General features: G+C 41.0%; 1 protein-coding gene across 5 annotated transcripts in view; it reads left to right on the forward strand.

Moving 5' to 3' along the window:
• UTRN (utrophin) overlaps positions 1-17,707 on the forward strand; it is a 448,326-nt gene that overhangs the window by 31,099 nt on the left and 399,520 nt on the right. Inside the window, exon 1 of one of the 5 annotated variants that reach the window (XM_072965974.1) lies at positions 5,896-6,059. The exons of the other annotated variants lie outside the window; for them this stretch is intronic. Coding sequence (XP_072822075.1) covers positions 5,990-6,059 — 70 coding nt within the window. The 5' untranslated portion in view covers positions 5,896-5,989. Of the gene's footprint in view, positions 1-5,895; positions 6,060-17,707 lie in introns of those variants that run through there. 5 annotated transcript variants of the gene reach the window in all.

Consider the following 17,707-nt stretch of genomic DNA (forward strand, 5'->3'; position numbering starts at 1 on the left):
TGGACAGCATAGTGATTCAGTCATACCTATATATGTATGTATACATATATACATATTCTTTTTCATTACAGGATATTTCAAGCCATTGAATACACTTCCCTGCACGATACCATAGGACCTTATTATCTATTCTGTACATTGTAGTTTGTATCAGCCAATCCCAAACTCCCAGTTTATCAAGAGTAATTAATTGATTATTATAATTGGCAAGATTATCATTTGAGTGAGAGCAGAACAATCGTCCCTCTCTAATAATGTGATAGAAAAGAGCAAGAAGAGACATTTTTGAGATGCTCTGTTCTGAATGTTAGGGGATATCGAACATTCCTGGATCAGAATCCATACAGCACAACATTCATGCCCATTGTGCTTTAAAGTTTGAAGTCATTTAATAGCAGTTATCTTAACTTTTAACTTCAGCTATCTCAGAAACAAAGCTTTAAAGAAAATAAAGAACACGTTATTACATTTCTCGCTTTCTTTCATCACTTAGTCTTTCATTGTGGTACATTAGAAGTGTATCACAACGTGGGTGAAATATTTTTTATGAGCTTACATGACTTGAAGTGGCTTCATCAGACAGGCTGTAGGTGAGCTTCTGAACCAGGTATTTTGGACAAAATTTGCAATTTTATGAATATGTTGAAAAACCCTACTTTTTGTTTGACTTGAGAAGTTTCTAACCTCCTTAGGTAGCCACAGTCAAGTTCACTGGGTTTTGTAGGGGAATATTGACATCCAGCTGTGAAGGTCTTCCTGGTCCCAAAGAAAGTATTGAAGAATAGTTTCTGTATTTCAGCATGTTCCTATGATGGGAATTGCTTTCTGTGTTTTAGAACTTATAGGTAGTTCCGTGGGGCACTGAGCATTTGGGTTATAGGAACATCTACAGTAGGTGTTTTTTCTTTCATTATTAATTTACTTGATACAGTTACAGCTTTTTTCTTTAGTAAATATGAACTTTGGGTTTCTGTGTTTATTTTAGTATACATTTTCAGAGACAAAATTCAATAGAACTTTTAATAAAGTTTTAAGGCAATTTAGTATTTTTGGTATATATACTCAGTTTGCATTGAGGTCTCCAAATAGCAGCTGTGATTTGCCTGGATTGAATTACTAAATGTAAAGTAAAATTTCACATTTGAAGATAAAGGAAAGAAATGTAATTTTATACTATAACTATAAAATTTCATTACATATGAAGTCACCGTATCGTGGGAGAAATTTGGGGCTAAAAACTGTAAACAGTGTACTTTGACTCCCAGATCTTTCCCCTTCTTCCTCTCCTGCACAGGAGGACAGAGATTTATACATTCTCTGGAGAAGCTGAACTCTGCCTTGGGATCCCTGTCCAGAGAGGATGGTGAGGTTCTGGTTTGACATCAGGAAGATTAAGGGACATCAGAAGGGTGAAACCCCAGAATTACTGAAGCTGTACCAGCCCAAGTCAGAGGATGCTTTTACTGGGAGTATAGTATAGTCACAGCATGGAATTTGATTACCTACTTTACACCCACCAGTTGGCAGGTGATACCCATGCTCCTAGAACTTGAGCATTTGACTGTCTCATTTCGAGATGCAACGGGCTGCCAGGAGTCAGATGTTTGAGGAAAGCCTCTGTGGCCCGAACAGCAGGAAACAGGAGCTTAGGGGAAACGGAGAGAAATGACATCGGATATTATACACATCAGAGATGCGGGAGAATAATTGCATCTTTGAAACAAGAAAATGCTATGAAAAATCAGATTCAGAGAATAAGAGATCTTGGAAATAAAAAATAAGACATCAGAAATGAAAAAAACTGGATAGAAACTGGGAGAATGAATATAAGACAGGTAGGTTCTTAATTACTGTAACAGAAATTCTGTAAATAATGTCTGACCGACAATCAGAAAATAGCAGTGTGAGCACAGTGTTTAGGAATGCATAAATGAATGTCACAATAAATAGATAGTCTTGAAAGCAAGACTGAGGCAGGACTCCTGTATTTTGTTGCAGTCCTACTTGACTGAAAAAACTATGTGCGTTTAATACTTTGGTAAAAATTGAGAAATATGCAATGAGAGATTTACTTTGGAGATCATTTTGTTGAAGAAACTCATCGACAGTATAGAAAAAGCTGCACCATGTTACTTTTTGGCAATCACATGAGTACTTTGGTTCCCTACGTTTTTTCAGTATCTGTCTTTTCTCAGCATTCAATTTCTTGCTGCGGGTAGGTATGGTTCTCCTAACATTTTCTATACCTTCCACTAGGCCCAACAAGCTCCATGGCTTTAGACATCATTTATTGTGCATGTGAATTGCAAATAGAAACATACCCCAATTGTTTTGAGACAAGCGTCTCTGCACATTACAACCACATACTTTCCATATTGCTGGTGATTCTGGGAAGATTTTCTGTTAGACATTTCACAAGTTGTAGTTGTAATGGAATACAAATGTAAGGAAGGGAACGTTTTAAATGAGCCCTAAGAGCATGCAGCCCTTCAAGCTGATAATGGTCTCTTTCCCAGAATTTCCTGACTTAGAAACCAGTTTTAGAGGTAAGGGGCCTCCTTCTGCTCTTCCGTCTCACTTAAAAGAACCATGGATGGCTGCTGTGGTAACATGGACCGTCTCAGAAGTTTAGTGCTGGAAGACGCTGTAAAGGGCCATCTAGTCCACTTCCTTTGCCTGATAATTAAGGCAGTTCAGTCTGGGAGCGAGGAAATGACTTTCCCAAGATTAAACAGCGGCCCCAGACTCAGAGTTCTTTCTTTTTCTCCGGGCGACCTGGATCTCAAGGAAACTTGTTGCTCAGTTCCCTTCAAATCGCAGTCGGTTATTGATGGTTATCTGATGGATTTGTGTCTGAAAAGAGACAGATTTCCAGGGAATGTTCTGGTGGAGATGATGGGGTATGTGGACTTCTGGAAGGACTTTACATTTCTATTTACTGTCTTAGGGGGATTTTGTTAATTTCCTGAAAGATGCGGCATGTAGCTGTGGATTAAAGCAGGCAGATCTTGAGCTTGCAGTCTTCAGTTTCAGCGTGAACTAGGAGAGCATGAGAGAGGGGGAGGCAGGGGAGGAAGAACAGAGCAGGGGTGCAGGGACCATCTCCTTTCTGTTATTTTCCTTTTGGTGGGGAAGACTGAGAACGTTACTGAATGTAATTGGAGTTGCCGAACTGAACTGGCCAGAAACTATCTTAATTTCTGTGGGAGAAAAGCTGTAGTTCTTCGATTTCCAGAGCAATCTTAACCATGCAGCTGGGACCTGCTGGGTGCCATCAAGATTCATGGAAAATTTGCTTTTTGTACCTTCCTAAGCCTTTTTTTCTGTTGCTCCTGGCCTTCTAACTCAATCCAGTCCTGGCCTCTCCCTCCTCGGTCAGAGCTCCTTTGTTATTGGAGTGTTGTGGGTATTAATGGTTGGCTGATTAAAGCAATTCACAGTGAGGGTGTTAATGATTACTCTGTTACTCCTCCTGGTGGGTATGTGTGTATTCTCACCCAACTGTTACAGAAATGCGATGGGATGAACAATTGGTAGGTTGTAACTACGGAAACACCTGATAGAAATTGGAGTTTGATAAATTTTGTAATCCTTCCTGCTTAGTATCCATACTTTGCAAACCTCAAGGGCTTAGTGGCTCAAAGATGAGTCTTTCTGAAAAAAGTTGACGTTTCATCATTATCAAGAATATGTGGAAAAGGTGCTCAATGTCACTAGTCATTAGAGAAGTGCAAATCAAAACCACAGTGAGATATCATCTCACACCTGTGAGAATGGCTGTTATCAAAAAGACAAGGAATAGTAAGTGGCAGAGAAAAAGAATCCCTTGTTCACTGTTGGTGGGGATGTAAATTGGTGCAGCCACTGTGGAAAACAGTATGGAGGTTCCTCAAAAAATTAAACATAGAACTACCATGTGACCCAGCAATCCCACTTCTGGGTATATAGCTGAAGGAAATGAAATCAATATCTCCAAAAGTTATCTGCACTCCTGTGTTCTTTGCAGCATTTTTGACAAAAGTCAAGACACAGAAACAACCTAAATGTCTATTCACATGTAAATAAAGAAGACACGAGATACATACAAACACACACACACAGACACACAGACACACACACACACAGGAATATTATTCAGCCACGAAAAGGAAGGAAATCCTGCCATTTGTGAGAACAAATGTGGTAAACCTTGAGGGCATTATGCCACACCAAATCAGTCAGACAGAAGAGGACGAATACTGTATGGTCTCACTCATTTGTGGATTCTAAAACAAAAACAAAAACAACCTGAACTCATAGATACAGAGAACAGATTGGTGATTACAGGGGCAGGGAGTTGGGGGGATGGGGTGAGGGGAATGGGTGAAGGTGAGCAAAAGCTACAAACTTCCAGTTATAGTATAAATAAGTCTTGGAGATTTAATGTACAGCATGGTGACTATAGTTAACAATACTGTATCGTGTATTTGAAAGCTGGTAAGAGTAGATCTTGAAATTCTTGTCACAAGAAAGAGAACTGTAACTGTGTGTGGTGATGGATGTTTATTAAACTTCTTATGGTGGTAATCATTTGGCAGTATATACATATATCAATTCTTTGTGTTGTACACTTAAAACTAATACAATGTTATATGTCAGTTATTCTCAAAAAATAAGAATATGTCAAGGATATCTAATAGTTGGACTGTAGAGTAACTGTTAAACTTGTAAATGTCCCCTGAGAATTTCTTCTTTTAAAGTTGTTTTATACTAAAACTATTGGAATGCCTGTTAGTATTATTTAAAAAAACTGCTTAATTTGATAATTCTGTTTATTTTAAATAACATATCTTTTAGAAATGTTTTATTCTTTTTCCTAGTGAGTAAAAATATGTTCAACCCCTTCTAACAGAATATAAGTATTTTTTTGATATATCAAATGTTTGTATCTCATGATAATGATATAGATTAAGGTTTTTATTTTTTATCCCCATCACATGCGTCTCTCTTTTTTTTTTTTTTTTAACTCATCAACCCCATTGTCAGTTTGGTGAATCTAGACAAAAGTTTTTAAATGCATAAAAGAACATATATGGCATTAATTACGAAGGAAAACGAGTCATATTGAAATCCAGTTCTAAAATGCCATGAGGGGGCTTCACTGGGCCTGGGATGGGTGCTAGTGGTGAGGGAAGCCCTCCTTAAGGAAGCCATATTTAAGTTGGCACTTAAACCGAGGGCGGAGCTGGGCCCACGGAAGACCTGAATGAGGACAGGGATGGGAGTGCCGCAAGCAGAGGGCTGCGTGTTGAGGTTGCAAAAAAGGTGCAGTTTGTGTTTTACTTAGTAGTGTTTTTGCTCCTGTTCAGAGAGGCATCATTTACCTTTTAGCTTGACAACATGTATTATTTAGTGTATTAATGGCTAGATCCCTAAAAGCTTCAGAGATTAGTTTGGAGCATACAGGTTGAAAAAATTGATTGTAAAATTGATGAGAGCAAGCTGTCTTGCAAGAGCTGGACACTTGGGAACATTTTTCATTGTTTAATTCTTAAACATTTTTCCTCACCCAAGTTTCATTTGGCAGAAAGTGAAGGAAAACCTGAGGAGAATGGAGGAAGTGGTAGGCTCCTCTGTCGTCTAAGCAAATTGAACAGCAGTGTTTGTGGAAATGTGTATACCTCGCCTGTCTGGCTTTTCCTAGGCAGATAAGTGTTGCCACACGTTTTAAGGGTTTTAAGGCAACAAGGCTCCACGGCCTGGCAGAGGCCCAGTCCGAGTAGACCGGGATTGGGCTGTGTAGGGGGGTGGGGGGGGCAGGAATGCAGCCATTCTGGTAGGGCCAGTTGGGGAGGGACTCCTCTCCCCACGATTCCCATAGTGTTGGGCCCTTTTTTTTTTTCACTTTGAATCCATCAAAGCACACTCTGCAGCCGAGGGGTACACAGGTCTTTGTGACTTCAGAAAACATGCACGGTTGGTTTGTGAACCTTAACTGCCTTCGGAGGACATGCTGAGCCAGCAAGAAATGGAAGTGACATCCGCCTCTACACATGGGGACGGCGAAGGGTCACAGGCAGGTAAAGAAGACGCACTCTGTTGTGCTTTTTAGACTTTTGTGCATTGGTTGTAGAGGAAACCTAGGCATGACTCAGTAAGCCAAGAATTAGAGTGAAAATTACTGAGCAGCAGATTCAAAATCATTTTGTCCTGTGGGTGACCTTGGAATTTCAAAATTTTTTTTTCTTTTAATTATGTTATGAAAGAAGTTAGTTACATGTAAGGAACCTTATAACGTGAGTCATTAACAATGTTTTGGAATTTCCCGCATTTGCTAGCCTCGTAGATCTTCCAGAGGACAGAGCCGCTGTCAGCCTCCTAGCCTAGGACCCCGCCTGGCACTTCATGCCTGCTTGTTGAGTGTGAATGGATCAGTGCTCATATCTAATGATACTCTGTGAAAATTATTCTGTCACTTCTCTGTGATGCCCGATTTGCCCCCACAGTGTTTGTTGTGTGAAAATCATATGGGGATAGACCTCATCTTGCCCCCTAGACTGTAAACGGGTTAATTGTCTGACCGTGGTGCGATTCCAGATGTCCAAGGCTGAGTCATGAATTGGCACTGGTGGCCCTCCTGCCTTCATTCCACTTGTCCATTCCTCTCTTGGTTTGTTCCCTCACTCACTTGTCATTATTGCATGTCTGCTGGTGCCAAGTTCTGGGACAGGCTGTTGGGAAGCAGAGACAAATAAAGCAAGACCGCTGCTAAGCAGTTTTTGAACCAGCCATTTAGTGCAGGATGTGGAGGGGTCTCACAGTGGCAGGTGCTGTGGGACTGCGGATTAGGAGGGATTAACTTCTGGAGTTTTACTCTTCCTTGGAGAGTCAGGGAATGTTCCCCAGAGGAGGAACCTGCGAGATGGCAGAGGAGAGTGTGGAAGGGAGGGATTCCAGGCTGAGGGGAAAGTGGTGTGTAAGGGCAAAGGCATGTTGGATGAGTTACATGGTGAGACGCCGTTTCCGTATTTATAAATGAGCCTCCTCTGGTGCTGCCCATGCTTCAGCCATGGCCAGCTTGCAGCTCTGGAAACAGCCTCCTTGCAGGCTCTTTCCTCTGCCTGGGATACCTCCCGCCAGCTCTTGGCTAGCCCCTTCTGCTCTAATTGGGCACTGGATTAAATCGCACCTCTTCTGAGATGCCTGCCCTGACTACCCGTCTGTAGTAGATCTGTCCTGTTATTCCTGCTACTTGTCCTGTTGCTTACGTCAGCACACTTGTCACCATACTAATTGCTTTGTTTACTTTGTTGTTAAGAGGTCCCCAGACCGTGGTCTCCATAAGGGCAGGGACCCAGATTTTCACGTTCACCTGTGTGTCCATAGTGCTCTGTGTAACACCTGACCTGTGGGATGATAGATCCTTGCAGATGAATGGATGGATGAATGAATGAATGAGAAGATGTCATTTAAAAACCAAAAGCATTCTGAATCGACTTTCTATTCCAGTTTATTCCTTGAAGTTTGAGGTAATTCTTACCTGGGTGCCTAGGATCTCAGCTAAAATTTTTATTGAAGACCTTTGGGCGTTAACTTTGAGATAAAAGAAAGTGGGAGTTAATTCGGATCTCGGAAGGAGTGACTTGAAAAAAAGGATTCTTTAAACTGAATGTACGAGGATGAGAGAAATTCTACTCAGAATACTTAAGCTATAAACAAAAGAGAAATCCATGAATTTAAAGATAATTGAAACGTATCATTAAATCAAGTCATTGTTTATAGTGATTTTATAAAATTATTTATTACACTACATTTTTATTTGTACTGCTTAGTTTTCTGACATGCCCTTCGAATTTTGATGATTTATTCTTATCTATGCTCAGAAAGCTTGTTTTTATAATTAATATCATTATGATTATTTAAGTCCCTCATCTTATATAAATCAGTGATGGTCTCATACTGTAATTACTATTTTTTTAATACCATATTCATATGAAAGACATTCGCCATCTGTGAGCTCAATTTCATTGCCATTTTTCTCCACTTCTGTCAGTTTTTATAGCTCACAAAATGCCTTCATTTCTAGTTCTTCTTAGCCACACTCATATTTTTCTTATACATATCATATGTAGCATAAGACATTTTCCATAATATAGTATCAGCAGGTTGTTTTCATCATATTGAAAAGATTATACAACAAAATTTATTTTGTAAATTCTGTAGTAACGGCAGGGAGAAAATGTTACGTGAAATGGCGTACTGAATGAAGGGAAGCTCTCACAGTGGAGTGTTCACATGGTTATGATTGTTTTTCCTCTTTGGTCTTCTCCAGATGAGAATTCCCTGCGTACATCTGTTAATCCCAAGGGGCGGCAGACACGGCTTCTCAGCTTCAGCCAGGGGGTGGGTGGTTGGCGTCTCCTGACATGTTCATTAGTGGTGTCTGTTGCTCTTGGCTTCTGATTCCAACCTTTTGTTCCCTTCTTGGAGAAATGGGGAAAAATACACTTAACGTACTATTTTGAAGGCAAGATTTTGGTAACCTTCTGCTTGTGAAGGCAATTTTTTGATTACTTGTTTGTTTCATTGATTCATTCAGTAAATATTCAATAGGCGAATATTGCCTACTCTGTCCGAGGCACGACAGTAGTCAGTAGGCACTAAAAAATGTTTTATTATGACCAACGTTTAAAATAGTTTAGAGTAAATTGTTGCAGGAGAGGGCAATGTGAAGGAAGTCCTGTGTCAGCAGAGAAATATTTTGTGGTCTGTAAGGTTTTTTTTTTTTTTTATTTCAAAATTGCTCCTGGCTAGAAAATGATGATGGTTTGCACTTCTGACAGCACTGCTAATGTTAGGTTTCTGGGCTCCGGCGCTTTGTGCCGCGGAGCCCGAGTGGCGTTGGGAGAGTCCGTTTCGCCGGAACGCTGCACCTGTTGCTGGCTATTCTTGAACGCGAAATCCAGAACCTCGAGTCTCTTGCTTTCGTGTCCTCTTCCTCCCCCTTCCTTCCGGTGGCGGGGGGTGGGGGCTCAGTTCGGTCACTCCTGTGAAGAGTAGCCACTTGGGTCCTTCGGGGCTACGACTTTGATGCCCTCTGGGAGCAGAGGTGTTGGGGCCTTTGGCCATTCTGTTGCCGGAAGACTCAGTCTGAGTGGCCTCAAGATTCTCAAGCTTGCGTTTGTGCCAGTTTGGGACTGCGGGTCGGGGTGGGGCCGGCCTTCAGCAGCTGCGACGGCTACCTGATACCTGGGACTTCACTGCTGTTGAGGAACACGCATTTCCTCTTGGTTTCGTATGGTCTTTGGCTGTGACTTTGAGGAAGAGAGGAAGTATTATAGAGGATTCTTTTCTTTCAGAAAAATAGCTTTGAAACCTCCGGGCTTCATATTGGTTCAGGCAGTGCTGTTGACAGCCAGGGGCTGTTTCTAGAAGGCCCATGATAGGGTGAAAGGAAAGACTTTGGGGCTGGGAGTTGGTTCTGAGGTTAGGAACGCCCACGGCATGCATGTGGAGTTTTACGTGGTGTCGTGAAACCTAAGTTACCTCGTTTTTCGAATGGAAGTTGAGATATTGACACAGCTTAACTTGTAAGAATTTTGCAAACAGCAATGAAAATAAATGTGGAAGAACTTTGCAGTTCAGAGGTCCCTAAAATTAGTCCATTTTTACTGACCAAATTACATCCTGATGTTCCAATAGAAACACTGGTAGTTCCAGCCCTCTACTGAATTAGCAGCCTCCAGGAAGTTATTTTAGTGCAAGGTTCCTAATTTAAAACTAAGTGTGTTCTATTTGCTTTATTTATACTTTTATAGATGGATTTACTCATGGACGTTCTCTGGAGGAGAAAAACTGTATGGGACGTGGAGCTTTGTGTGAAACAACGCATAAATTGTCCCAACCTGCAAACTCGGGGACAGCTTGCTCACCGTCAGGGACTGCCTTGGATTAAGAGGGCCCAGCTTTGCTTTCCTCTTCTTTCTGGATCACAGTTTTCTCTTTAGGAGCTTCTGGTATTGTTTCCAAGTTACACCCTCCCCCCTTCCTCCCTGTTCTCTGTGACTTCTTAGAATAATTTAATGATAGGTTGTTTGTGCATTTCTTGTCCCCGTCGTGTTCACTTCCACCTTGCTTATCAGCCTCTGGCCTCTCCTTTCCCCTTTTCACAGGCCCAGGCCTGTCCCAGGGGCTGATCTCTGAGGCCGTGATCGCCAGCACCCCACACTCCCTCTGTAGTGCTGGTGTTGCCTCACTTTGCCTGGCCTGGGAACCAGTTCTCCTCCGCACTGCATGGGACAGAGCAGGCGCTCCGTAAACAAATCAGTTCTCTGACTGGCTCCCATGGGCCTAAGGCCCAGGGATCTTGTTCCTGAGGCCCATGGCTCATAAATTCTTGAGTGATAACCCTTAGTTGCATTCTCTGTTCCTCACCTGGTTGCCTCTTGGAAACTGGATCATCCTAGAAATCCTGGAATTGATTTAAAATCCTCGAGGTCAGTTCTGCCTCGTTGTATCTGGACCCTTCATTTTCTCCCCACTCTCAGCCCTAAGTTGTCACAAGCAGATGATTCTGTTTCATTCCCAAGGCGAGAGGTATGACACATGGGAGTCAGGTGGGTGTGCCCATGCTTAGACAGGACTATCTTTGACTAGTATCAGCTGTAGGCTGATTATACAGATGACTCACACAAGTTAATACCCGTATCTTCCCAGTGCCCAGCACCCTCAGATTTGCACAAGGGCCTCCGAGCTCCATAGGAAACATTGGAATGAGTCTGTCAGTGCAGGTGACCCAGGGACAAAGTGTTATGAGTGACACATCTGGATTCACAGGCTGTTGTCTCTTGTAGGACCCTTTCTACTAGATGTTGTTACTGCTAACAGCAAAGAATAATCCCCATGCTGCCGTTCTTCACAGCTTCCCATGAAGCTGGAGGGTTCTGGAACCTTCTAAGCCCAGGGAACTTTTCCTCACAGTGACAGCAGATGTTCTCTAAGAAAACTCACTGGCTGATCTTTGCTTTACAGTCCAGCCAGTTGCCAATGCGATTGCCTCTACTTTTACAGATTTTATTTCCAGATTAATCCTTCTTTTATATTCCTGGAAAACACCCTGCTCACTTATTCACAGCTCTTTCGTCCCTCTCTGCAGAGATGGGGTCAGCCCCAGAGCTGAGTCTCCCCAAAAATGCAATTTTTGATTTTGCTGCTGTTGTAGACCGTGCCGCCCCCCTGCAGCACCTGGTGGGCTGGTTCTGTGAGCTGTGCTCCTTGGGTGTGAGGTGTGCCCAGGGATCCTCTCGCTGTCTGGTCACCTGTTTCTTTGGCTCCGATGTCTTCCACATCAGCTCATGTCCCTACTTTCAGTGAGTGCTTATTTATTATGTCCTTATAGTGTGCCAGGCACTGTGCTAAAAAGGATGGCAGTACAAAAGTAAAGGAGAAAGGAGAGCATTTATTTTTCACCTGGTTGACAAAAAACAGAACATGTAGAAAATTCAGGAAAGTCATTCCCTTTCTCTTTTCTTAAAAAAATATTTGGCTAAGCACGCACTCTACCACTGAGCTATACCCTCCCCCTCCTTTCTCTTTCCTTTTTGATGTTTTGAAACTCCTCTTTCCTTTTAAAGCATTTGAGTTTTATTCCTCTCTTTTAGCGTCTTCTTAAATAACTCTTCCTGCTTTCTGATGAACCATGGTGATAACCTTTCCTTCCTTCTGCCAGAGTGAGACGTTTGCAGTGTGTGTGGCTGTCCCAGGGACCCCTGCTTTAGGAGCACTGCAGGGTTCCACTGGGGGACCTGGCAGATTGGATCGTGGCTTTCAGAGAGCTGTGGTACCACTTAGCATCCCTGCAGTGCTGGCCTGTTGTACCATAGATCGCTGTCAGCCAGCAGGTACCTCACCTCAGTCCAGGCAGTTGTCACTTCTGTTTGAACGCAACACTGCCAGTGAGAACACACTCTCTCTCTCTCTCTCTCTCTCTCTCTCTCTCTCTCTCTCTCTCTCTCTCTCCTGTGAGAGGAGAGCTGCCCTGGGAGAGCATGTGTATACCTCCTACCTGTCTCTACCCGCCTCATTAAGGGATTTGGTGGTATTATTCTTTACCTCTTATTCTCACTGCTTTTGTGCAGTTTTCCTGAGATAATTGTAAGAAAGGTTGTAATTTTATCTTGAAGTACAACTTCCAGGAATTTTTCTTTTAATTCATCATTCCAAGTAGGTGCCTTTGACTGTTTTGCACATTAGAAAATAAAACTAGTAATACTTAAAAATATGATTTCCTGTAGGGAGGGTATAGCTCAAGTGGTATAGCGCATGCTTGGCATGCAGGATGTCCTGGGTTCAATCCCCAGTACCTCCTCTAAAAAAATTTAAAAAAAAAAAGAGGGTGAAAAAAAATGATTTCTTTCCTCTTCCACTGGCATGTTTCTTAAAATGTGCATTGGAGGTCAGCCTCTGTTTGGGGATAACTTCTGAACTCTTCAAAGGTGGGGATTTTTGTTTGACTTTTTCTAACATAATTTTGTTGGTTATAATGTCATTCAATTGCATGAGTATATGAACATGGAAACAAAGGCATGGTTTCAGGCTTTATTTCTGTCTTTATGCTTTGGAAAAGCAATCTCATGAGAAATCACTTGGTCCATTAAATGCCATCCCTGACGTTACTTTTTTGGGTTTGCTTGTTTTTAGAAAAGTTTTCCTGGCGTTTGCTCTTCGTAGCTGTTTTAACCATGCCAACGGTAGTGTAGCGAGTATTTTTAGACATATGTTGCTCAAATCATGTGAAAACTCCTTTTCATGTCAACGTGGTATTTTGTTAGTAATCTTTAACATGATCAAGAGCTAAGGTAGAATTTCCCAGCTAGAAAAAAATTGAGTTAAAAGAGTCCAATGTTTTCTTTGATTCTTGGGGAAGCTATATTCTATATTTTTCACTTAGATGAAGATATTCCAGAGATTGAAATAGATTGTGAGCATCTTGAGGACAGAGACCATGCCTTTTTCATGTTTGTATTCTTCTTGGGTGCAACACTGTAGAATGGTCTGTACGGTCAGAGGAGCTGGCTCAGGTGGTGGAGAGCCATGTAAATATCATGAAGAAGATTTGACTCCCACCCTCTTCCTTGCGTGGGAAATCTTGAAGGATTTTGAAGCTAGATGGTTGCAGGTGATTTAGAAAGATCACTCTGGGGACTCTGTGGGAGGGTGCATTGGAATGAAGAGAGCCTGGAGGAAGAGGCAGCATTGGGAGTGCTACTCCAGGAGACCCAGTGAAAAGTGGTGTGAAGGTGGGTGGGAGATGGATGAGGCCATGGATTTTGTAGGTACAGATCCACAGCCCCTCATTTGCAGTTATAATAGCTAAAAAGAGCTCTGAAAACTGAAAGGTATTTTCTTTGTAATTCATTTGACAGTAAAGCCTGAGCTTGAGCTCATTTGGTGGCAAAATTGGACCTAAGTGTTGAGATGCTTTTAAAAATCTTTACTTATCCTACTCACCTCATAAAATATACATATTTTTTGAAGAAGTATTAGTGTGTTGTTTGATTAGAGGAAATTGCCCTGGATCTCTCTGTTTATGTTTTAATGTAAGATGTAGCCTATGTGCTTTATAGCTTTTCTCAAATTGGAAAAGTTCTGATTTGGCAACACATCTGGCCTAAGGTTTTGGACAACGGATTGTGAAACTTTATTGTAAACTCTGCTTACAAGATAAGGTTGATAAGACTCACAGGTTAGGTATGAAGAGAATTGTGGAGGGAAGAACATTTCTAGCCTGGAACACTCAGTGGTGATGATGACACTCCCTCATCATCCTGAGAGGAAACAGAACATTTTGGGGGGGTGGGGGAGGGGTCAGACAGAAACATCCATTAGATAGTGCAATGCTTTATTGAAAGGATGCATTTTTGACATGTTGCCTGTGTGCAAGATCTGGGATCGAATCACGAACCAGAAAAAGGGAACAACTGGTGAAATTTGGATGAGATCCATAGAGTAGTTCATTGTATTGCATCAGTGCTAGTTCTCTGGTTTTGAGGATTGTACTCTGGTTACGTAAGATGGTAACATTTGGGGAAGCTGGGTGGAGGGAATATGAAAACTATGTGTATGATTTTTACAACTTTTTGGGTAAATCTAAAATGATTTCAAATTTATGAAAATGAAGAAAAGAGTTGCTTGTTAAACCAAGAAATGGCATCGTCTATGCTCCCTTTAAGTAGAGGGTGTCTGTTAGCAGGAGTCTAGTTTTCTTAGAGATTTTGAACTCTAAAAATAGAAGTTGAATAGAATTTCAAAGTCAGGTCTCCACCCCTCCCCTATTTTTTTTTTTAAGGCTGACTTTGTTTTTACAGAAGAAAACTAATTAAACATTTTTTGATCTGAGATAAAGGTTTGATCCTACCTTAAGCACATACAGAAGAGTCACAAAATGAAGCCGGTTGTGTCTGGACAGTTCATGGGCAGGGCTGTAACTTGTGTTCCCTGACATTTGGTCTCCCTGGTGTTGGAGGGTGTGGCTTCCCTCTGGCTTTTATCTGCTGCTCTAAAGGCGTAGGTGTAGGTGCAGTAGTTTAGGACTGACAGTTGTAACAAGGTTTCAAAGCCCAGAGGGTTTGCAGATAGCAGAGAGAATGAAGAAAATGCCTGCCTTTAATAGTCAAGGTTGGCTGACCTGGGCTCGGCTGTGCTGATGTGCCTGGCGCGTGTCTCCCCAGTGGAAGGAGGCTCAGTGTCGAATGCCTCTGCTCCCTTCTCTCACTTCCACACCACCTCTTGTAGTTCCAGCTGGTTTGTTCTGTGATTCTCTCTCCAGTCCACTCCATTCTTTCCGTTTTGATGAGAGTAGACCAAGGCTGGCAGCCAGTTGCTGTTGAGCTATAATAGAGCTAGTGGTATGTGCAAAATTTGATTACTGCTGTCAACACCAGATTGAATAAGAAAGTGCATAACCTAGACAGATACTTGCAACATAAATGGTCTATTGATTTCACAAGAACTAGAAATGAGGCCACCGTGTAATCTAGCAGAAGAAGGGGTCAGTGGATAGACATTACAGAACAGATTTAAAAAGTGCCCTTCTCTCAGGTCTTTTTGGAATAACTTTCAAGTAACTTTGATAAACTGATTGCTGCTTCTGATTTTCTTCACCATCAAATATTCACAGAAACGCCAATGAAGTCTTTATACTTGTTTTTGTTCCATGGTTTGCCTTTCCTGTGTACAATCTAGTTTAGAAATTGTACTCAGTGATACAGACCATATTTGCTCCTGAACTATGATGACATTTCCACTTAGCTTAATATGAATGCTTTAGAAATTTCCCACAATGGAAAGTTCTATTTGACATAGGAAAGTTCAGCGGTCAGTTTCATAGTTAGCTGAATGCCAAGAAATAACGAAAACAATGGATTACATAGTGCAGCCTTGGGACATGGAAAATTTCTTAGAAGATGAATGAATCATGTTAATATATCTTGTAAGGCCCGAGGCTTTATATTGAAATATAAGGAAACAAGTTGTTATTTTTTAAACTTTATAGACTTTTTATATTTTCCTTTTTATGCTTTATGTAGATTTTATTCTGTTTAATTTTTTAAAGGGATTAAAAAATTTAAATCTTAAAATAGGATATTTTAGGAAAGAGATAATTAACATCATTGTCCGTAAATGTGATCAAACGTGAAGAAGATCTGAAAAATGATAATCCCTCTGAATTAGATTGAATTAGATTAGATAATCCCTTTGAATTAGAAACTATGATAATCCCTTTGAGTTAGCTTGGATTATATTTTTGGGTTTTGAATTAGATAATCTCTTTGAATTTTATTGGATAATCTTTTTGAATTAGATAATCCCTTTGAGTTAAAATAATTACTATCCCTTTCCCAATATCACATTTTTTAGAGAAAAAGGGGAAATATTGCTAGTACTTAGATCCTGACTTATGTCCCTCTTGGCTTCCTTCAGATTTTGTGAGATCATCAGTCTTAAATCACATCTGGTCTAAAATTTCTTCCTGCAAATAATTAGGGTTATTCAGTTACAAGAGGCTGCTTTAACTGAGACTGTTTCTATTCAGGAAGAAGACACATCCAGAAAAACAGGTGGAAAGAACTGATTTATAGATGATTAAAATGTCATATTTTCATTGAGAATATAATTTTCTTCTAAGTTTTGATAAGCAGCCGTTTGGTAGAGGAAGAGGGGCCAACTGCTTTAGCAGCCTGTTGCTGGAGCGATAACCTGAAGGCCAGCAGTATTCACCTGGATTCTACACCAGTAGAATGTTGAAATTCTTTCATACCACTAGAATGGAAGAACTCATTCTATTGGAAAATTGCCACTGGTAAAGCATGACACCTTCAAGATCTTGCTTCAGCACTGTAGCCAGTATCCATTCAGATTCAGTGGTACCCATATCTTACTCGTTGTTACATATTTTGAGTATTCAGCCCTGCCTATGACAGTGAAGACATTTTTTGGATACTGATACAAACTGGACCTTGATAACCACTAGGGAAGTGTATATCAAGCCATGATGAGATGTCACTTCACACTCACTATGGTGGCTGTAATCAACAACACAGATAACAATACATGTTGATGAGAATGCCGCACACTGGAACCATACACTGCAAGTGGGAATGTAAGATGGTGCGTCCACTTTGGAAAACTGGCAATTCTTCCGAAGGTTAACCAGAGTTACTATATGATCCAGCCATGCTGCTCCTGGGTATGTATACTCAAGAGAAGTAAAAACATGTGTCAGCATAAAGCTTGTACATAAATGCTCATATCATCATTATGCATATTAGCTGAAAGGTAGAAACAACCCATATGTCCATCATCAGAAACGTGAATAAAGTGTGGGGTATTCATACAACAGAAGAGTATTCAGCTGTAAAAAGAAATGAATACTGACATAACCTACAACATGGATAAACTTTGAGAGCATTATGCTAAGTGAAAGAAGTCAGTCACAAAAGACCACATATTCTGTGATTTCATTTATGTGAAATGCACAGGAGAGGCAAATCTTTAGAGACTGAAACTAGGTTTTCATGGTTGACTGGGGCTTGGGGGGGGTGGGTAGAGAAAATGGAGAGTGACTGCTTTTTGGGGTGAGGAAGATGTCTTAAAATTGATTGTGGTGATGGAGGCACAACTCTCTGAATATAGTAATAACCACTGAATGACACACTTTAAATCTGTTAATTGCATACTATGTGAATTATATTTCAATAAAGCAGTTACAAAAAAAAAATTGAGCTTTGACTATGTGACATAATCATTGTGTTTTTCACTGCTTCCCTCCTCACCACAATCCCAGGAGACAGATGAGGTCACTGCTCCCATTTCACAGATTTGGAGACTGAGGCTTAGAATCTTTTACCAGTCATACAGCTTCTAGTTTAGAAAAATACAGAGGTAAGGAGGAGGAGAGTGGGGCAAGTACTGACTGGTCCCCTTTCCTGTATCTTATCCAGTAGCCGGAAGAGGGAAGCCTTCTGATCTAAATCTGTGTGTATCTTGACGAGGTTACATATTTTATGAAAATCTTTGCTGTAAGTAGAAACTTTCTATTTACAGGAGGGGAAAAAGAACAGGAATAAGAAAGCAGATGAGGTACTATGGGTAATGATTTTGCTTGCTTGTTGTATGTGTGTGGATGACATCTGCATACATGACAGCAAAATAGAATAGGCTGGAAAAG

The sequence above is a fragment of the Vicugna pacos genome, chromosome 8 (assembly GCF_048564905.1).
Source record: "Vicugna pacos chromosome 8, VicPac4, whole genome shotgun sequence".
Classification (NCBI taxonomy): domain Eukaryota; kingdom Metazoa; phylum Chordata; class Mammalia; order Artiodactyla; family Camelidae; genus Vicugna; species Vicugna pacos.